This window comes from Pteropus vampyrus, unplaced genomic scaffold (assembly GCF_000151845.1).
Source record: "Pteropus vampyrus isolate Shadow unplaced genomic scaffold, Pvam_2.0 Scaffold51, whole genome shotgun sequence".
In the NCBI taxonomy this organism is placed as follows: Eukaryota; Metazoa; Chordata; class Mammalia; order Chiroptera; family Pteropodidae; genus Pteropus; species Pteropus vampyrus.
The window spans coordinates 5556680-5575267 of NW_011888832.1; the positions used below are offsets into that span (position 1 = coordinate 5556680).

At 39.4% G+C, this 18588-nt stretch overlaps 1 protein-coding gene across 1 annotated transcript in view; it reads left to right on the forward strand.

Moving 5' to 3' along the window:
- BRD7 (bromodomain containing 7) overlaps window positions 1–18588 on the forward strand; it is a 43095-nt gene that overhangs the window by 10806 nt on the left and 13701 nt on the right. The window contains exons 2-6 of the mRNA XM_023530670.1: window positions 122–330; window positions 11718–11847; window positions 12182–12239; window positions 14700–14844; window positions 17740–17850. Of these exons, the coding sequence (XP_023386438.1) occupies window positions 122–330; window positions 11718–11847; window positions 12182–12239; window positions 14700–14844; window positions 17740–17850 (653 nt within the window). The remainder of the gene's footprint in view (window positions 1–121; window positions 331–11717; window positions 11848–12181; window positions 12240–14699; window positions 14845–17739; window positions 17851–18588) is intronic.

The window sequence follows — 18588 nt, forward strand, 5'->3', positions numbered from 1 at the left end:
CACTGCATGCCCGACGCCGCCCGGGGCTTCCTCCGCCTGTCTCCGCCCAGCGGTCACTCCGCGTCGTGGACGCTGCCCCGAGAGCCCCTCCTTTAATCGAGCCTCTTTCCTTTTCTTTAAGAGTTTGTAGAGAAGCCTTTGAAGCTGGTCCTCAAAGTGGGAGGGAACGAAGTCACCGAGCTCTCCACCGGCAGCTCGGGGCACGACTCCAGCCTCTTCGACGACAAAAACGATCATGACAAACACAAGGACAGAAAGCGGAAAAAGAGAAAGAAAGGCGAGAAGCAGGTTCCAGGGGAAGAAAAGGGGAGAAAACGGAGACGAGTGAAGGTAAAGGTAGTTGCAGTTGCTTCGGCCGTGCGGGTGGCACCGCTTCCCACGTGCTGGCCGGCAAAATCTGACCTGTTTCGAGGAGGGAGAGCGGGGCCGAATAGAAACAGGAATCACCTGTGAGTGTCAGCAGCTCTGTTCAGTTATCCTCGCAGCCGTACTCAACGCACCAGGCAAGGGAGCAGCTAGCTGGTCCCCACTGTCAGGAGCTGCTTCAGAGAGAGCTTTTCCATCTCGGAAAGGCGAGAGCCGCGTTCAGAAAAGCCTCCGTGTTGGAGGTTTGTCAGAAATACGAATTTCAAAAGCAAATGGGGTCTCTTCAGGTTCAGTTTTTGTTCTGAAATAATTACTATAATGAGCAACTTCCATCCTTTAAAACAAAGTTTGAGTCTGTGGAACAGAAAATTCTACCAGAGACCTTTAAGAGAGGTGACATCAGTAATAGAAATAAGCATTTTCTTAACCACTGGCAGTTAATAGAGGAAAATTAAGTCACTGCCATCTCGGTTTGCAAGCTGGGCAAAATAGTAATAATTAGCTGTACTCCCAGGGGGTGATCACATGCATACCTGGAATTACCCTAGACTCCTTCGCGCTTCCCAATTTGAACCCGTCGCCAGTGACTTATTAAAGGAATTGCTGTATCTTAAAAGTAGATTTCCATAGCTTAGTTTTATAATTTTTCTTACGTTTATATACACAGCAGAAGTGTTCTATTCCATGTGATTAAACACATTGGTAAGTCATTAAATCTTAGAGATTTTGGAATTTCTTAAATCGATTCCTCTCTGCATCAGTTTTTATCACTAGAATGTGACAACACATAGAACTATCTAATGTTTCCCTTTCTCAAATTATAAAAGCTGTATATACATATGATATTTTAAAAGAAATTCTAGTGGTACAGAAAGGAACCAGATGGAGAGAAAAAAGTTTTCCTTACCCCAGACCCTCTTGCAGTCTCTTTCTCCAGAAGTAACCAGTTGGTTTTTTTAAATAACTTTTTATTAGTAGTAATTAGTGAACATAGTTTTAAAAAGTCAAGAGTACTACAAAGCTTTTAACACAAATTACTTCCCAAACATTTTAGTTTTCTCTTGTGATAGTTATCTCCATTTCTAAATGTAGGTTTCTAGTGCTGTTTACTGATTTGTCAGTTTATATCTTTTACTGGCATCGTGTTAGAGAAGATGAGAATTTAAGTTAGCATCCCTTCCTCCATGCCCCCAGTATGGGTCCATCACAATTGTCAGATAAATCAATATTTGGTGTCACTGAAGACAAATACAGTATACAAATAGAGATCTAGTCTTGATTCATTGTTTTCATTTGTTTGGTTATTGTGTACTAATTTTTTCTAAACTAACACATTTGTAAAACCCGTCCGATTCCAGTTTTTCCCATGGGCAGACACTTGCCTGTATTCTGAGACACCATGCTCGTAGCTCTCTTTCCTCTCCCAGTCTCGATTAATTGTCCAAGCCTTTGGGGACTCTCCTTTGCCTGCTTTCTGGAACTCATGTCTTCCTCTTGATTTACTTCCTTGTTTTGGTGGAATCTTAACTCTAAGAACTACCTAAGAAAGCATTCATAGAAGGTAGATTTTTTAAGTTCTTATGTTTTGAAAATCATGCTACCTCAGTATAGTTCTCACATAGATCGATGGTTTGGCTCGGTACGGAATTCCAGATTGAAAACTGTTTTCTACCACAATCTTGAAAGTATTGCTCAGTTGTCTTCTGTGTTCCAGATTTACTGTTGAGAAATCTGTTGCCATTCTGATTCTTAGTCCTTTGTATATGACCAGCATTTGCTCTCTCGAAATTTTTAGTATCTTCCCCTTTGTCTTCGGTGCTTTGTTTTGCAACGAATAATCTTGCTTTCAGCTCTGGGATGTTTGCCTCAAGTATTTCTGTGATAATATTTGAATTTTATTTCAGATTTTGTATTTTGAATGTCTAAGAATCTTTTCTTGTTCTCTAATTGTCCTTGTTTTAATAGCATCTTGTTCTTGTTTTTACATGCATTATCTTTTATTTCTCTGAAGATATTAATCAATGGGTTTTGGTTTTGTTTTGTTTAACTTTCGTTCCCTGTATTGTCTGTATTTCATTTCAAGTTCTTCAATTTATTTATTTGGTCTCTTACGTTAAAAGCATCCTTTAGTTATCTTTAAATACAAATAGTTTATTTATATTTAAACGTGCAGCACAAAAAGACTGATTAAATGCTTTGTGCCTAGAGAAAGTTTGTCAGCTGATGGACTTCACTGTACAGTCACTAAACAGAGACCTGATCATTTGGGTGGGGATCCCCCAAGTGGCCATACCCTCCAGGATCCTTGCTCTGAACTCTTCAGTTTCTCCAGAGGAAAACCCCTGCCGGGAGAGAGAAGTCTACTCTGCTGGTGTTTCAGGAGCCATCCAGAGGAGGAGGCTGGAGGTCTTGTCTTATCACCCCGTGCTCTGCTTTCAGTCCAGCGCGGCTCCCCACTTGTGCCTGGGTCCAGGTCTGGAGACTCGTTCCTTATGTCTCCAAGTTCTGAGCTTCAGGGTTCTGGGGTTTGAACTTTTCTCATAGGCGTCTGCCTTTGCATGCAGGCGGCAGCTTGCTTTCTCTGGTCTACAGACTCCTTTACTTGCCTTTCATCTCCCAAGTGTGTTGGCATATTTCATCCACTGTCGTCTTTTCTGTACCATTTGTCCCTGCCACCATCTCGTTTAACTGGAGGTCGAGATAACCCCTTTTAACCACTTCTGGTTTTAGTTCTGGCAATTATACCGTAATACCAGACGATATATTCATTTCTTATTTTCTCAGTTATGTTATTTTTCTTAACTACATCGTATTCAGTTATATTGATATACCATGTTTTATGTAATAATTTTTTTAAATGTTACAGATAATGATGCACTGAGCCTCATTGTACACGTCTTTTATACTTTTATGAGGATATCGTCAGGATAGGTTCTTAGAAGTCTCCCCTTCGGTTCCAGCCACTCTGCCCTTTCTTGACTGTGGCTCTAACTATCATTAGCCCCCGTTATGGTTTGATTCCATTGCAAATAAAGATGCTTTTGCATCCACAGTCTCATTTGGACATAATCCTCTGCACGGTAGGACAGTTAGGTAGGTGGTTTCTATTTTATAGAAGGTAAAGTGGAAACTCAAGAGGATTAAAGTGAATTTGCTAAGGGTCCCACTTCCTGGGGACTTGGAGTGAGGGATCATGGGACATCCTCAGAATCTCTGTAGAGACTGTTTGGGTCATTCTTTTTTTTTAGACCAGAATAATGAGAAGGTAAACCCTTTAATTTTTCAAAGGTGTCTTAATTAAGTGCTTTTTTCCTTTTGAGTAGGCAATCCCTGATAATATCAATTGAAAATGCCCCAGCAGACGGGATCAATAGTATTTCTCTCCTTAGAGCAGTGCTATTTAATAGCCAGAGCACTGAGAGTACAGCAGGCCGTAGTTTTGATGAGACAACCGTAGGCCAGGCACCACCCCTGTGAAGTGTGTCGGCTCTTTTATTCTTAAACATTTGATTGCTGAGCATATGGCAAAGAGTTTGTGTGCTTATTACGTAACATTACCCTTTCCCGAAGATTCAGCCTCAAATGTTTTCAAGTCATTTATTCCCACATTATTCAAAAGAAATAAAATAACTGCTCATGAAAAACATGCTCATACCACTTGATGTAGTAGTATAGGCACAAGAGGACAATTAAGTAAAACTAAGGTGCAAGAGATACAGTTCTGTGGGCCAGTACATTGACAGCGTGGCGATTTATAAAAATTACAGAAATGTTTATAAAGTCATTTGAAGCAAAATAACATAATCATGTCTATATCCCCATTATGATTACTGAAAAACTCCATATCCACCTTACAGATGAGTGGTACTAAGCATATGTTACATGCTGGGTTCTGTGCCTAGTGCTTTGTGTATGTTATGTGTTGTATTTTACCACAATTTGTGTATGCTACCTCACAAATTTGTGTATGTGAGGTAACACGCAAATTGTGGTAAAATATACATAGCATAAAATTTACCATCTTCACCATTTTTAAGTGTCCACATTGTTGTACAGCCAATTTCCAGAACTTCATATGCATTAAGCAACTCCCCATTTCCCCCTCACCGCAGCTCCTAGTAACTACCTTTCTATTTCTACCTTTATGAGTGACTGCTGTAGATATATAGGTGGAAACATACAGGATTCGTCTTTTTGTGACTGGCTTGTTTCACTTAGCATAATGTCCTCAAGGTTCACCCGTGTTGTGGCATGTGTTAGAATTATATTGCGTTGTATACATGTACCATATTTCGTTTATTCATTCATCCATCGATGGATATTTGGTTTGCTTCTACCTTTTAGCTGTTATAAATAATGCTGCTATGAACGTGGGTGTACAGTATCTCTTAAAAGACTGTGCTTTCAATTCTTTTGGACGTATATCCAGAAGTAGAATTGCCATATCATATTATCTTCTCTTTTGTAAATGAGAAAACTAAGGCTCAGGGATGTTAACTTGGTTAAGTTAACTTGGTTAAGGTCACACAGTAAGTGCCAGAACACTTTTGTAAATGAGAAAACTAAGGCTCAAGGATGTTAACTTGGTTAAGTTAACTTGGTTAAGGTCACACAGTAAGTGCCAGAACAAGAACTCAAATCCTGCCCTTGAGAGGTCTTTAGTCAAAAGAGTTTTTAAAATGGACAGCAGCCTCCATCCCCTTCACAGTACATGTCAGTGCCCTAACAAGGCAGAATTCTAGTTCTGATGCTCCTGAGATTCCTTGGAGCTGGGAGAATCACAGAAGACTTTGCTCAGGAAGTAGCATTCGAGCTGGTCTCTAGAAATCAATATAATGATGTCATACTACAGCTTCAGTCAACGTGGAGTCAGCTGTATACTCTGACCTATTGTATTTTCATATTATATAATTAAATGTAAAGGGTAATATATATAAAGCCGTGAGCAAAGTAGCTACCTGTGCTACTGCAGGTATTTCAAAGGTAATCAGACAACCCCATTTGCATTTGTATGCTGACTTGAGAAGCTGATCCCTGAATAGAAAGCTACACTCCTGCATGGAGATTTGGAGATGAGGAAGCTTGCTCACCACATAGGGAATTAAGCACGAAGGTGGGCAAATGTGAGGCTATGTATAGGGGACATAACCTAGCTTTCTTTTTAAGCACAAACTCCATGAAGAGGAGTAAAAGATAAGACCTGAAAGGCAGCTGAGATGTCAGTAGGGAGTTTGAACTTTAATGTGTAGGCCATGGGGACTCAGAAACTTTCTTAGTGGAAGATAAAAGTTCATCTGTGAAGTGTCTGGCTGATACTGAAGAGAGAGGACTCGGCGTAAGGAGACCTGCTTAGAAAGCTTGTCATTGGAATAGCTCAGATGAGTAAATTCCTTTACTGAGACTCAGGCCTGTTCTTTGGAAAGCCTCATCCTAATCCACAATCTGTCCGAACAGCTTTGCAAGTCAGTTTCAGGTTTAGGTGCTCAAAGAAGTAAGGCTCATCCTGTTACTCAGGATTTTATCAGAATAAAATGTGAGTTGTTTCAAATTTTTTTTGTTATTCATAAGCATTAACCTATATTGGATATTTATAAAGTTGAGGTTAGGTACAACTAACGAACATGTGGAACTGGTCATATACAATAAATTCTAATAAGCACTATACTAGGACTAAAGAAAATACATTACTCATAAAAGCTAACATTTGACTTTACTATATGCTAGTCACTGTTCAAAATTTTTTATGTTTACTATTTTAATCTTTACAAGTGGCTCTGTGGAATAGGTACTGTCATCTCATTCCCGAGCTAACTGAGGTTATAACTACAGAGGAGAATGAATGGCTGATTATTAAGCGAAGTGGGAATTCTGTCAACTCATCGTGTGCTATGACATCTGCCACACCCAAGATCTCAGCTGGTTTGGCTTATCTGGGTTGACAGAAAACCCTCCCCCTTCCTTCCCACTCTGCTGTTCCCTGCTGAGGTGGCCCCCTTCATCACAGAAGACCTTCCCAGAAAGGCGGGACTGAGGGCATAAGAGTGGTGTTGCTCCTCTGATCGAAGGGCTGTTTATTTATTTATTTATTCAGCCAGTATTTCCCAGATACCCAGTGTGCGTCTCTGTACAAGACTCACTTGATGAAGATAAGTAAAACACAGTTCTGACCTACAGGAGCTGGGAGGGGTGGGGAATGAGACAGGAGAATGACTGAATTTTGTGGCCCGGTAAGTTCTAACAGGGGTCTGAGTAAAGTGTTCAGGGAGTCCCCAGGAAGATACGTCTCATTCTGCCTTGGGGAGCCGGGGAAGGCCTCAGAGGTAACAGCTAGATTTTGCAGCAGAGGCTGTTTTCAACCTAGGGCCAAAAATGAGGTGTAGCTTCAAAGTAATAAAGCTGATTTCTTCAGTTGAATTCTAAAATAACTCAAAGGGGAGTTTTGAAATTGTTTTGCACACTAGAGGCATTATTCAAAGATATATATTATTTTTTCAAATGTATATAATTTTTTAAGTATATTTAAATTCTCCAGAAGTAGCCAGCGAAGGACAGTCCTTATTACTAAGGGCTTCATCTGTCAGTTCGCGTGCTTCCCTATTCCTATTTCGTGCTGCCTCCTATAGAGCTGAATAAGACATGGGCTCCCACTCCCAAGGAACTCCAGAGAAAGAGGCAAATGTGTCTGTAACATAGTGCAGTGAGTGTTTTACTATGAGCACAGATTTGCTTCAAAGTGTTACTCAGAAATTAAGTAACTCGCTGCTGAGTCATGGGTAAGTTAGAATCTAGTCTAAGTTACGGAAATAGCCACTTCTCCTCTCCTGCCTCAGACCTTTGTGCACACTGGATATTCTCTCCGCCCGGAATGCTGTTCCCACCCACCCGCCTCCACTCCCAACCTGGCTGAATTCTTCAGGTCCAGCTCAGATGGTACTTCCTTTAGAAGCCTTCCCACGCTTCTCCAGTCTAAATTAGACTCAACAGCTACTCCCTCATTGGAATCTTTGTGTTTTTTTTTAATGAGTTGTTTAATGTTTGTCTCTGTTGTTGATGCAGTCACTTCCTGAGGGCAGTGCTGCGTGTGTTCTGTCCACCGGCGTGTATCCGATCAGTAGGACATCACTCATCAATTGGATGCGTGTTGGCCACGTGCAGGTATTGCACTGAAATGTCGCATACGTTGTCTTATTTGGTCCTCAAAACAGTCTTCTGAGGGTTATATTGTTGTGCCCGTTTTCAAGATGATAACGTTAGTTTCCCCCCAAATTCCGCAGTTTATCTGTGGTCTCATAGCTAATAAGTGGCAATGCCAGAATTTGAACCCATTTTATAAACTAGCTGTAAACCTTTATTTCTTGGCTACCTGAAGTTAATGGCTCAGTATTTTTGTTTAGTTTTCTATCCGTAATTAGCAAAATACACCGTTGACTAGAATTGTGTTAACTTTTGGTTTTACACATCTGTAACTTCATTGACATTCACAGTAGGATTCTGAATCATAAAGGAAATTAGAAGGTCGAGATCAGAAATTTCGGTGGAGTGAACTATAGACATCAAAGCTGCTTGTTTTGTAGACGGAACAGACTAAAACAGTAGGTCACATTCTGGTAAACTAGAAGCTGGGTCCCCAAGTTCCTGGTCTGGCATCAGCATGTTACAATATCCCATTCTGTTCAGGAGAGTTTCCAAGGACATATTTTTATATTCTTTTTCTCTCTTGGACTGTAGCCCAGAAGGCTATGTTCTCTAGCCACACTAAATAGTAGAGTGGCTCCTGTAGACCCGCTCACCAGATAAGTTACCAGGTAAGGGTAGTTCAGAGACATTTCCATTGGTACGTCTTCAACTTTTCTATTTCATGACTTCATTTCACCATCTCATCAATTCTGTAAGGTAATAAAATCAACTGTGAAATCTCTATCTTGCAGGTGATAAAGAGGCCTGGTGAGAATAAATGAGTTGCCTAAGGAAGTCACAGAGTATGTTAGGAATGAAGCTCTAGAACTCAAGCCTCTAGACCAGGGGTCCCCATCCCGGCAGGCCACAGACCAGTACCAGTCCACGGCCTGTTAGGAACCGGGCCGCACAGCAGGAGGTGAGCGGTGGGTGAGCGAGTAAAGCTCCATCTGTATCCGCAGCCGCTCCCCAGCACTACCATCACCGCCTCAGCTCCGCCTCAGATCATCAGGCATTAAATTTTCATGAGAGCACCAGTCCCTGGCACCAAAAAGGTTGGGGACTGCTGCTCTAGACCATGGGTCATTGACTGTGGCCAACACCATCTGATTTTGTATGTTTACTTGGTACGCAGCCACACTCGTTCATTACTTATTGTCTGTGGCTGTTTTCATGCTGCGACAGCAAAGGTTAATATTTGTGACAGACCTTATGGACCACAAAACCTGAATATAGACCACCTGGCCATTTCCAAAAGAAGTTCGCTGGTGCCTGCCCTGGGCTCCTGGCACTTTGGCCCTCGTTCTTTCGACCTCTGAGCGGGCTTACTGCCCTTCAAGCTGTCCTCGCTCCACAACTCCATTTCACAGGAAGGGATCTACATCTCGGGGTCTTTTTCCATTGAACAGATGTTCTAAACCTGCAAGATTTCATGCCAGTTTTTCAGGACAAAAGTCATAAAACTTTTCAAAGTCAGAAATTAACTTCTAGAATATGTCATGAGGCCATATAAAACAGTAATCAACAGTAACAGACCAAATGCGCAGTGAGTACAGTTAATGACGGTGTCGTCTGGAGGTTGGAGACCGATCATGTGTTCTGTATCAGGTGCTTGGACCCTGAGAACAGAGTGTGAAGCTCTGTATTTGTGATGCTCCAGGTGTGATCCCTGCACCAGCAACACCACGTGGCCCAGAAGGTTGTTGATAAAGCAGTTGCACGGGCTCTACCCTAGACCTGCTAGGTCTGTAATTCTAGGGACGAGGCCTTGACCTTAGTCTTTTAACAAGACCTTCACGTGACTCTGATGAACACTGAACCTAGACAACCATAATGAGAACTCACAGGTTGCATTTCTAGCAATTTCCCAGATAACACTGACACTGGCAGTCTAAGGACCACACTTTGAGTCAAACAGTGGCTCTAGACACTAGAACAAGAAATGAGGACGTAGGCCAAGAAAAGCGTTTCTTCAGTTGCTGAGATGCTATTGAGGATCTTGATTCTCAAGAGTATAAAATAGACATTTTTGGATAGTTTTACTTCATATTTTAATTTTTAAAAAGGCAAATTGCAGAGAATAATAAAACTAGCACCTCAATACCAACCCTCCAGCTTTAGCAGATCTCAACATTTTGCTTTTTGCTTATTTTTTGTTTTTAAGAAATTACAGAATAGACAAAGGAAGCCTTCTGTGTAGCCTTCCAGATTCTAGTTCCTCACGCTCTTTGTCTAGCAAGCCATCGTGAGTTTGTGCATCACACACATACTTATTTTCATAATTTTACTTCATATGTAATATGCACTTACATTTTCAGACTTTACATAACTGATCTCGTAACACAATTCTCAACTTTTTTCCTCTGGAAACTGTGAATACTGTACATGTTGATGGCATGGAACTTTATTTTATCTGCTGTTTAATTAAGCCATAATCTATTAATCCATTTTCTTTAGAGGCATTGGGATTGTTCCTGGTTTTTTCACTATTTCACACAGCGCTGCAGGAAATATTCTGGACGTGTCTTCATGTGAGCAGTAGGTCCTTGAACATCTTGGATTAGGGGCACTGGCTCCCCTTGCAGTCAGAAATCCGTGTGTAACATTTGAGTCCCCAGAAACTTAAGTTGTCCCTCGGTATCCATGGGACACTGGTTCCAGGACCCCCTTGGATGCCACAGTCCAAGGGTGCTCCAGTCCCCTCGATGAAACGGCGCAGGTCAGTGCACAGTTGGCCCTCGCATCCGCGGACTCCCAGTTGTGAATCGAAAGCATAACAAGTGTTGATTGGAAAAAATGCACATAAGTGGGTCCATGCAGTTCATACCCTTGTGGTTCAAGGTCAGCTGCATTGTGTGGAAAGAAGTTTCCCGGTGCGTGTCTGCAGTAGGGCAGCTGGGGAGTGGGGCGAAGGCGTCTTCTGCCTCACCGGATACTGCAGTTGTCTCATCCACCTGCCAGGTGCGAGCGTCTGTTTCTCTACATTGGCATCGAACTTGACTCTTTCAGACGCTAATGTTTGCTAATCAGAGACATGAAACGTCTTCTAGTTTTTAAATTTATAATTCCCAGAGTTCTAGGGAGCTTGAGCTAGTATTCACGTTTCTTGACATTTTGGGTTTCCTTTGGGAATTATTTGCGATATCCTATACTCATTTCTATTGGGTTATTTGCCTTATGTGAATTTGTAGGTGTTCTTTATGTAATCTTTGCTAATACTTCATGAGTTATTTGTGTTTCACGTACTTTATCTCAGTCAATAGCTAGTCTTTTAACTTTGCTTATGGGTAAGAAAATCTTTCCCTACTCTTGGGTCATAAAGAGTCTTTTATCTGAAGTTTTAAAGCTTTGCTTTGTACATTTTAGTCTTTAATATATCCAGAATTTACTTTTGTATATGGTACGAGGTAGAGATCTAATTTCATTTTCTCTTTTCCATGTAGATAACTGGTTGTCCCAGCACTGCTACCCTTTTGTCTGATTTGTAATGAGGCCACCTGTGATGTACCAAGACTTTTCTGTGTGCTTGGGTCCACTTCTGGGCTCAGTAATCTGTTCTCTTGGTCTGTTTGCTACCCCTCCGTCAGACCCACAGTGTGTTTCTATCATTTCATGCAAATACTTTAATAAGACACATCTTATTGTCACCTTTTTCAAAACGGTTCTGTTCTTGATTCGCTCTTAAAGATAAATTATACAGTTGGCTTGCCACATTCTGTAAAAAATCCGATCTTACAGTTTTGACTGGCATTACATTTTTTCATTACGTTTTATTCATAGATTACTTTGGAGAGAATTAACTGCCTTTCAATTCATGAACATGGTGTATTTCCTTTATTCAGGTCTTCCACAGTGGCCTTTCAGTAATGTTTCATAATTTTTCCAAAAGGTATTGGGTATCTTTTCTTAGACTTGTTCCTAGGTATGTTATCTTGCTTTTATGAATAGTATTTTCTAGTTGGTTATTTCTGGCATGTACCATCAAAGCACTTCCCTCTAGCCCTTTATGAACGTGTTATTTTTTTCTCTTCCAGTAGATGGCAGTAAAATACATTAAGAGTTCATTATTAAGAATCGATTTTCAGTGGTGTCTTATTTTTTCCACTAAATTTAAAATTATTTATTTCAAAGGTATTCTGAAATATTTCAAAATCATCTCACTCTGCTCCATACAGGAGGATAAAAAGAAGCGCGATCGGGACCGTGTGGAGAACGAGGCAGAGAAAGACCCCTCGTGCCAGGCCCCCGTGGGATTAGACGTGCCTCCTGAGAAGCCTCTCGCAGGCTCTTTAGCCAAACAAGAAGGTTGGAATAACTGAATGACCTGCCCTGAATGAGGAGGCTGAAAGTATTTTAAACATCATAGCCAGAGAAAGTGACTGGGTTTTTATCTTTTAAGTGAAAGTTTAAAAGCTTTTTAATTGAAATATTTTTGTTTTCTTATTTCTCTCACTGCATAGGAGCTTTAAATTAGCTTCAGTTTTAAATTGATATTCTCATACTTTAATATATTTGTAAGAAAAATGAAATTTCTGTATGAGATACTTAATGATGGATAAGGGATAAGTTATAGGAAGAAAATAGGCTAAAGAATACTCTCTAGAATCTTTTTTAAACACTCTTTTACTTTCTTCTTTAGAAGTAGAACAGACACCCCTTCAAGAAGCTTTGAATCAATTGATGAGACAATTACAGAGGTAAATGTTTTTTCCATTATTTTTATAACATGGAAATTGAAATGAGAAATACAGAATCCAAACCACTTCTCTATTTTTTGATTAGTTAAAGCCACATTTTGTGGCCTAAATCCAAATGTACTTGATTTTAAAGTGGATGATAAATATTTTGCCTGGCAGTAGAAGTACTCCAAGAGGCTGACTTTTAGATGTTCTCGTTTGATTTGTTTTAACTGGCAACTTGAAGAGTGTTACATAACACTCTTTAAATGGCAGATTTCTTTTTCAGTTTAAGTAACTTCTGATGTTAAAGCTTTAAACCAGAAATAAACAATACAGATATTTCCACTCTGCTGATAGATGAAAATACCATTTGTATATTTGTGCATTGCTTATGCTGTGAAAATTCAACAAGTCTGGAGAAGAGACAAAATACTATAAACAGGGTTTGTGACCCTCTTAAATGTAGAAATTTGTGCTAATATTTTTAATATCTAGATTAAACCAATGTTAAGTTCTTAAAAGAGAAAAAATAACTCAGTCTTTATTAAAATATTTATTTTGATACCTCTCTTTACTCACAATTTAAATTTTTAGCTCAAAGACATTTACATTATTTGCAGAGGATTCATGAGTATAGGGCATGCATTCTAATAGTCAACTTTCTTCTCACTGTGTTATACTCACATGTCAACCCTAGAACACATCATAAATGATATTTTAAGGTAAAACCTCTAGTGAATCTGTGCTCAACACCTGTTCATCTTTACAGTTAAGATCAGAAGTTAGTGGCCTCTCTTTGTTTACAGAGTAGTTGAGAAAATTACTTCTAAAGTCTTCATACTTGAATAAATAATTTGTTACCTGTCCAAAAGAATGGACACACAAGTATTAGACATTTCAACTCAATTAGAATGTATGACTGTAGAGTGTCTTGGCTGTCTTTATTTCTAGAAACTTAAGACCGGAAAGTAGATTAAAGACGTCACCTTAAAAGAAATTTACTTAAGAAGGTCTCTCTTAGTCCAGGGATGTTCACATCGCTCAGAACATTTTGAGAATTAGAGTGCACAGCCACATTTTTTTTTTTAAAAAACCCTAAGAAATGGAAGAATCCTCCTTAACCTTGAAGCCCAAGGCCAAAGCCGAAAAAAGAGAGTAATTGATCAAGTTTAGTGATACTGTTTGTGGTCAGACCAAGTGGGACTCAGAATGACTCATTTTAGGGCATGCAGCTAATTTGCTCTGCAGAGGTCCTCCAGAGATAATCAGTGTTGTTATTCATAGTAACTACTGTGGCTAGCATGCATTTGCATGGATACGATCCAGACTGGATATTTTTGCTTATTCTCATTGTTTTTTAGTCTCACTGCAAGGAGGCATCCTGCTGGGAAGAACAAAGGCAGATTCATATAGACTTGAATTCAGATTCCTACTCTATCTTTTATCAGACTTACGACCTAGAACAAATGATTTGACCTCTGAGCCTTTGTATCCTTATCCCTAAGTGACAGTACCGCCACCTGGAGGCTTTTGTGTGAGTTAGCTATGAAATGTCAGATACCTACCACTGGGCCTCGCACATGGTAAATACATTTTAAAAGTTGTTTAAACCATTTTTTATTGGTATGCCAAATTTCTAGAAGAAAAACATCAATCCGATGACTTCTTTATACAGAACAGTGATTCTCAACCCTGTCAGTACTGAAAATACTAATGCCAAGAGCTCAGATGCAGTACCGGTACTCAGCCCTAGAAATACCGGTGCCTGGACTCACCCTCCTTCCCCAAGGGATTCTGATGTTGTGGGTCGAGAGTAAGCCTTCCCCCACCGCACTGGAACTTTCCCAAAGCTCCTCTAACGATTCTCATGCACAGTCGAAGTTGACCTGTGATAGAAAGCAGTGGTTTTCAAGTTTGGGGCTGTTTAGAGGACCTTTTTGATGTCAGTTTTCTGAGCACCCCCTTCTACACACACACGATAGGAGTCGTATCTATTCAAAAAACATATATACTCACATGGATGCAGTAATCGTGTGGCCCACCAAGAGCCCAAGCCTATAGTTAGAAACCCATATAGACAATTGCACATGTGCATTTAGTTGTTATTTCTGCCTTTTTCCCTAGAGTTGATAAAAATACATACTTCTAATCGCCCAAAGGCCAAGATATTAGCCAGTTAGGCTAGTTTTTGTTTGTTTGTTTGTTTGTTTTTCCCCTATGTGGGAGGTGCTACTAATTAATTAGGCTGCATATTTTAAAAGATTCTGTCTTAAGAGAGTACAGTTAGTAGGTAAAGCATCTTAACCTTCTTGCTAAGAAGTTATTAGTCTTTCAAGTTATTCCTTCAATTTTCAGTGAAAAACATGACAGCATACTACGAATTCTTTCTGCATCTGAAGGGTTTCCTCTGACTTCTGCTCCTAGAGCAGTAGATTTGTTTGTAGTAAAAATAAAACTGCCTTTTTCATATCTTCACAGAAAAGACCCAAGTGCTTTCTTTTCATTTCCTGTGACTGATTTCATTGCTCCTGGCTACTCCATGATCATTAAACACCCGATGGATTTCAGTACCATGAAGGAAAAGATCAAGAACAATGACTACCAGTCCATAGAGGAGCTGAAGGTGACTCTAGTTCTAATCTATGTTGTGTTTGGACAAATAAGAGCTGTGGCACAAAATGACATCTTCACCCATTCGAGAGGCAGACTCGTGGGTCCTACACACGGAGTCATGGTGGAAACCTGCACGTCTACACCCAGTCTTTCTGACTGAGCTTTTGTTTTGCTAAGAATTAAGTTTCTTTTAATCTCCAAAATCTTTGTATTTTTCTGTCTTCGAAAACATTTTTGAGCTTGGGGGTACTAAGCCAGATGAAATAAGCCATCCGATATCTTTTATTATTTTTTGTGTTTTAGTAAAATTTTGAATCTCATACATTCTAATACATATTTTCCCAACCTTTAAAATGAATTAAAATGATTTTTAATTTCAGATCAGTACAGGTAAAATTGACTTTTTAATGAAATTGAATTTATTTTTCTAGATATTTTAAGGTGTGCCTTTTTTCTAAAAGAGAATAAATTGGCTTGTCCAGAAATACTGAACAGAAGTTTAATTACATTTTTCAGTTTGATGCACATCACTTGCTCCTTGAATTCACTTCAACTGTATTTGTTGAGCGTATTTCCTTTGACTTTAAGAAGGAAATTAAAAGCAAAAGTAAGGAACCTACAAGCTACCAAGGTGATGTAGGTACCAAGGTGATGACTAATGTTATAGTCAAAGTTTTTTCCATCTTTAAATAGTCTTGTTATATGTTGATTACAGAGGTGATACTTTCATTTTAATCTTCCCCGAAAACAGAAAATGTTTTTTGAATTTGCTTTGTACCAAACCACCACAAACTTAGATAGTTTAGATAATATTTATTTTTCCTTTATCTTTTCTGCCTGAACATTGTAGTGCTCACCTGACCTGAGGGCTACACCCTAGTCAGCTACAAAAAGACAGCAAGACAGTAAACGTTCTCTTCACTCGGTCTGTTGTTTTCATCCACATGTCAATCAGCTGAGATTTATGAACAACACCAACATTTAATTTTACTATCACTTTGAACGTATAGATAATATTCTACTTACTCTGAAAAACCTGAATTACATTCTCATGTAGTCAGACAAATGGAAACTTTTACCAGCGTTTCATATGGTGAAAATTAGGCTAGAACTGTTTATTTCAGCATATTTCTGACCTTATTATTGCTTAATGGAAAAAATCTTAGCAGTGTTGTTTTTTCTTTTTGTGAAGTTTCCCTCTGGTCTCTTATGATGACAGGAGAGAGTAGAAGTGTGCCCCCTAAGTGTTTTTAAGCAAACGGTTCAGGTTTATCATAATTGAAATAAACGAGTATTTTTGACTCTTTGGCGTTTTCTCCATTACTACATTTTTTTTCAGTAGCCCAAAGTAATATTTATTAGCTTATCCAGCTCATTAGCCTGTTCAAGTTTTTTTTTTTAATTACATGAAAAGTATGCAGAAAGGTCATTCAGCTTTTCAGATGACCAAGTGCCATTACACAGAAGTCCAGTAAAGCCTAGCACGTGACAGTTAAGGTGCCTGGAATCTGCAGATTGCGTTAACGGATCAGACCTGTGATCGGCAGGATCATCCGGCACTCTCGCCAGTTAAAAATCCAGTGGTCGTTTGGCGTCAGTCATCTGTCTGCCTTCACACACTCGCCTCTCTTTTCCCCAAATACGTATTTCTTAATGGAACGGGAGCTTTTCAGAGTGTCTGTACCAAGTGTACTTAACCTTTGGGTTGCCATGAATGAGCCTTTAAGGGGACCAGGAACCTGCTAAAATCACATGAAAAATTTTGTGCTCAGCTGTGTGTGCGTGTGCGTGTGCACGCGTGAAGAAAGAGTGAGTGCGTAGCTCTCATCGCATTCTTAGAGACCAGGACCTTGCAAAGTTCTGACTGATCAGAGCCTTGGCCAGGGACTGAGGATCCACGCGTGTTTCACCACTTTAGTACCCAGTTTATTGTGGGCCTTGGTAGATGCTTTTAAATCATGTTCAGTCTGCTTATTTTCATTCCATTTAAGTGTTCTCAGCCGTCGTCACAAATTATCAAATAGTGTGGTTTGAATGTTTTGATTTGGAGAAGTTTTTTATGGGGGAGTCGGATTCTTTTTTTGTTTGGTTTTTATCATTTTAACTTAGCAAGGCCTTGGAATAATCACTCTCACATTTATACAATATAGAAATTACTCAACCGTGAAAATATGCAGTGGGATTGCATTCTCCAGCACATGTGTGTACTTTGAAATTTAAACCAAAGTATAGTTTTGATCATTTGGCTACTCCATTTACACGTTTTAACTCTTTGAGGTTGTGTGGTTTCTTCCCATTGGCGTGATGTTTTAGCATTCTGTAAGTTATGTTTAGCTTATGATAGCTCCCAAACACGTAAAAGAAAATTAGTATAAACGTTTTAACATTTTTGCTCAATTCAGTTTTTATAGGAAATATTGTGGTAATTTAGCACTGTTCCCAGTTTTCAGTCTGGATCTGAAATAAAATATTTAATTCGTAAATGGAATCTTAAGATGTTAGTTTTAAAGCTAAGAGTAAAATTTTTTAGTTAGATGAACTACTCAGTTAAGATTTTTCTGTTAAAAATAAGATAGAAGTATTTTCTTCTAGTTTTTTTGTATGCAATAAGATTATACTGAAGAAACCAATTTAAGTATTTCATTTTGGTATCAAGTCCATATATAGTTACTATAAAATGTTTAAGAAGTTGGAAAAGAGTAGAGTAGAATATTTAAATTAATTTAGCAATATCTGTGAGACTTAAAACTCATACATTGCTGTTAATGTTTAGTAGACAGTGAAAGAGGAGAGTGCAGGGGGGTTTGTTGTTTTTAATTTTTCGAGGCCCCGTATGATTTCAAATCAGAACAGGAGGGTGGTGTTCTGTTTTAATGCATTTTCCCCCTTAATATCATCTCTGCAGGATAACTTCAAACTCATGTGCACCAACGCTATGATCTACAACAAACCAGAGACCATTTATCATAAAGCTGCAAAGAAGCTGTTGCACTCAGGGATGAAAATTCTTAGCCAGGTAAAGAAAATCCTTTGTCATAAATAATAATTATGAAATTTATATCTGTTTTTTGATCCTAGTGATACAGGTCCATTCAGTATTGGTTTTATTGTATAGGCAGATCATATTAAAGTTGAAATATTAAATGAAAAAGACTTTTAATATAGAGAAGAAAAAGGAAGATTCTCATTTGGAATCAATAATGATAAACATTGGCCTTCACTCGTTACCTAGAGGCTTTTGAGTCGATACTCATCAGAGAGACTTACATTTGCTGTGATAGAAACGTCAGCCTGAATTTAGGGTAAGATGGCTTAGAAGACTTACGGACCCGTTGGGAGGAAAGCTCTCTTGCCCTTCGTAGGGATGGACTCTAATGTTCTGGTGAAGCATAAGAACTAGTAGAAACAGCATACTCGGATGAGAGCCATCTGGGGACTGTCTCAAGGCCACCTCCTCACGGGAGCAGGCTCTCCCGTGAAGGACAAGCGTTGCTGCATCGTAAGGCAGTTGAGGTGGGGGGGATGTGTGCAGAGGCACAGACACGTCCACGAGCTATGCGAGAGCTTTAACACGGTAACATTTCAGAAAGCTACTGTAGGTAGTGACAAAATTATGTTTGAGTGTCATCTCAAAGTGAGGACTGATGACAGACCTTGAAAGTTAAGTTGAGGTGATCACTGGGCATCTCCCAGTGAGGAGCACTCCCAGTATTAGTCACATCTTCAGAGATTTTACACACAGCTCTGAGTAGGA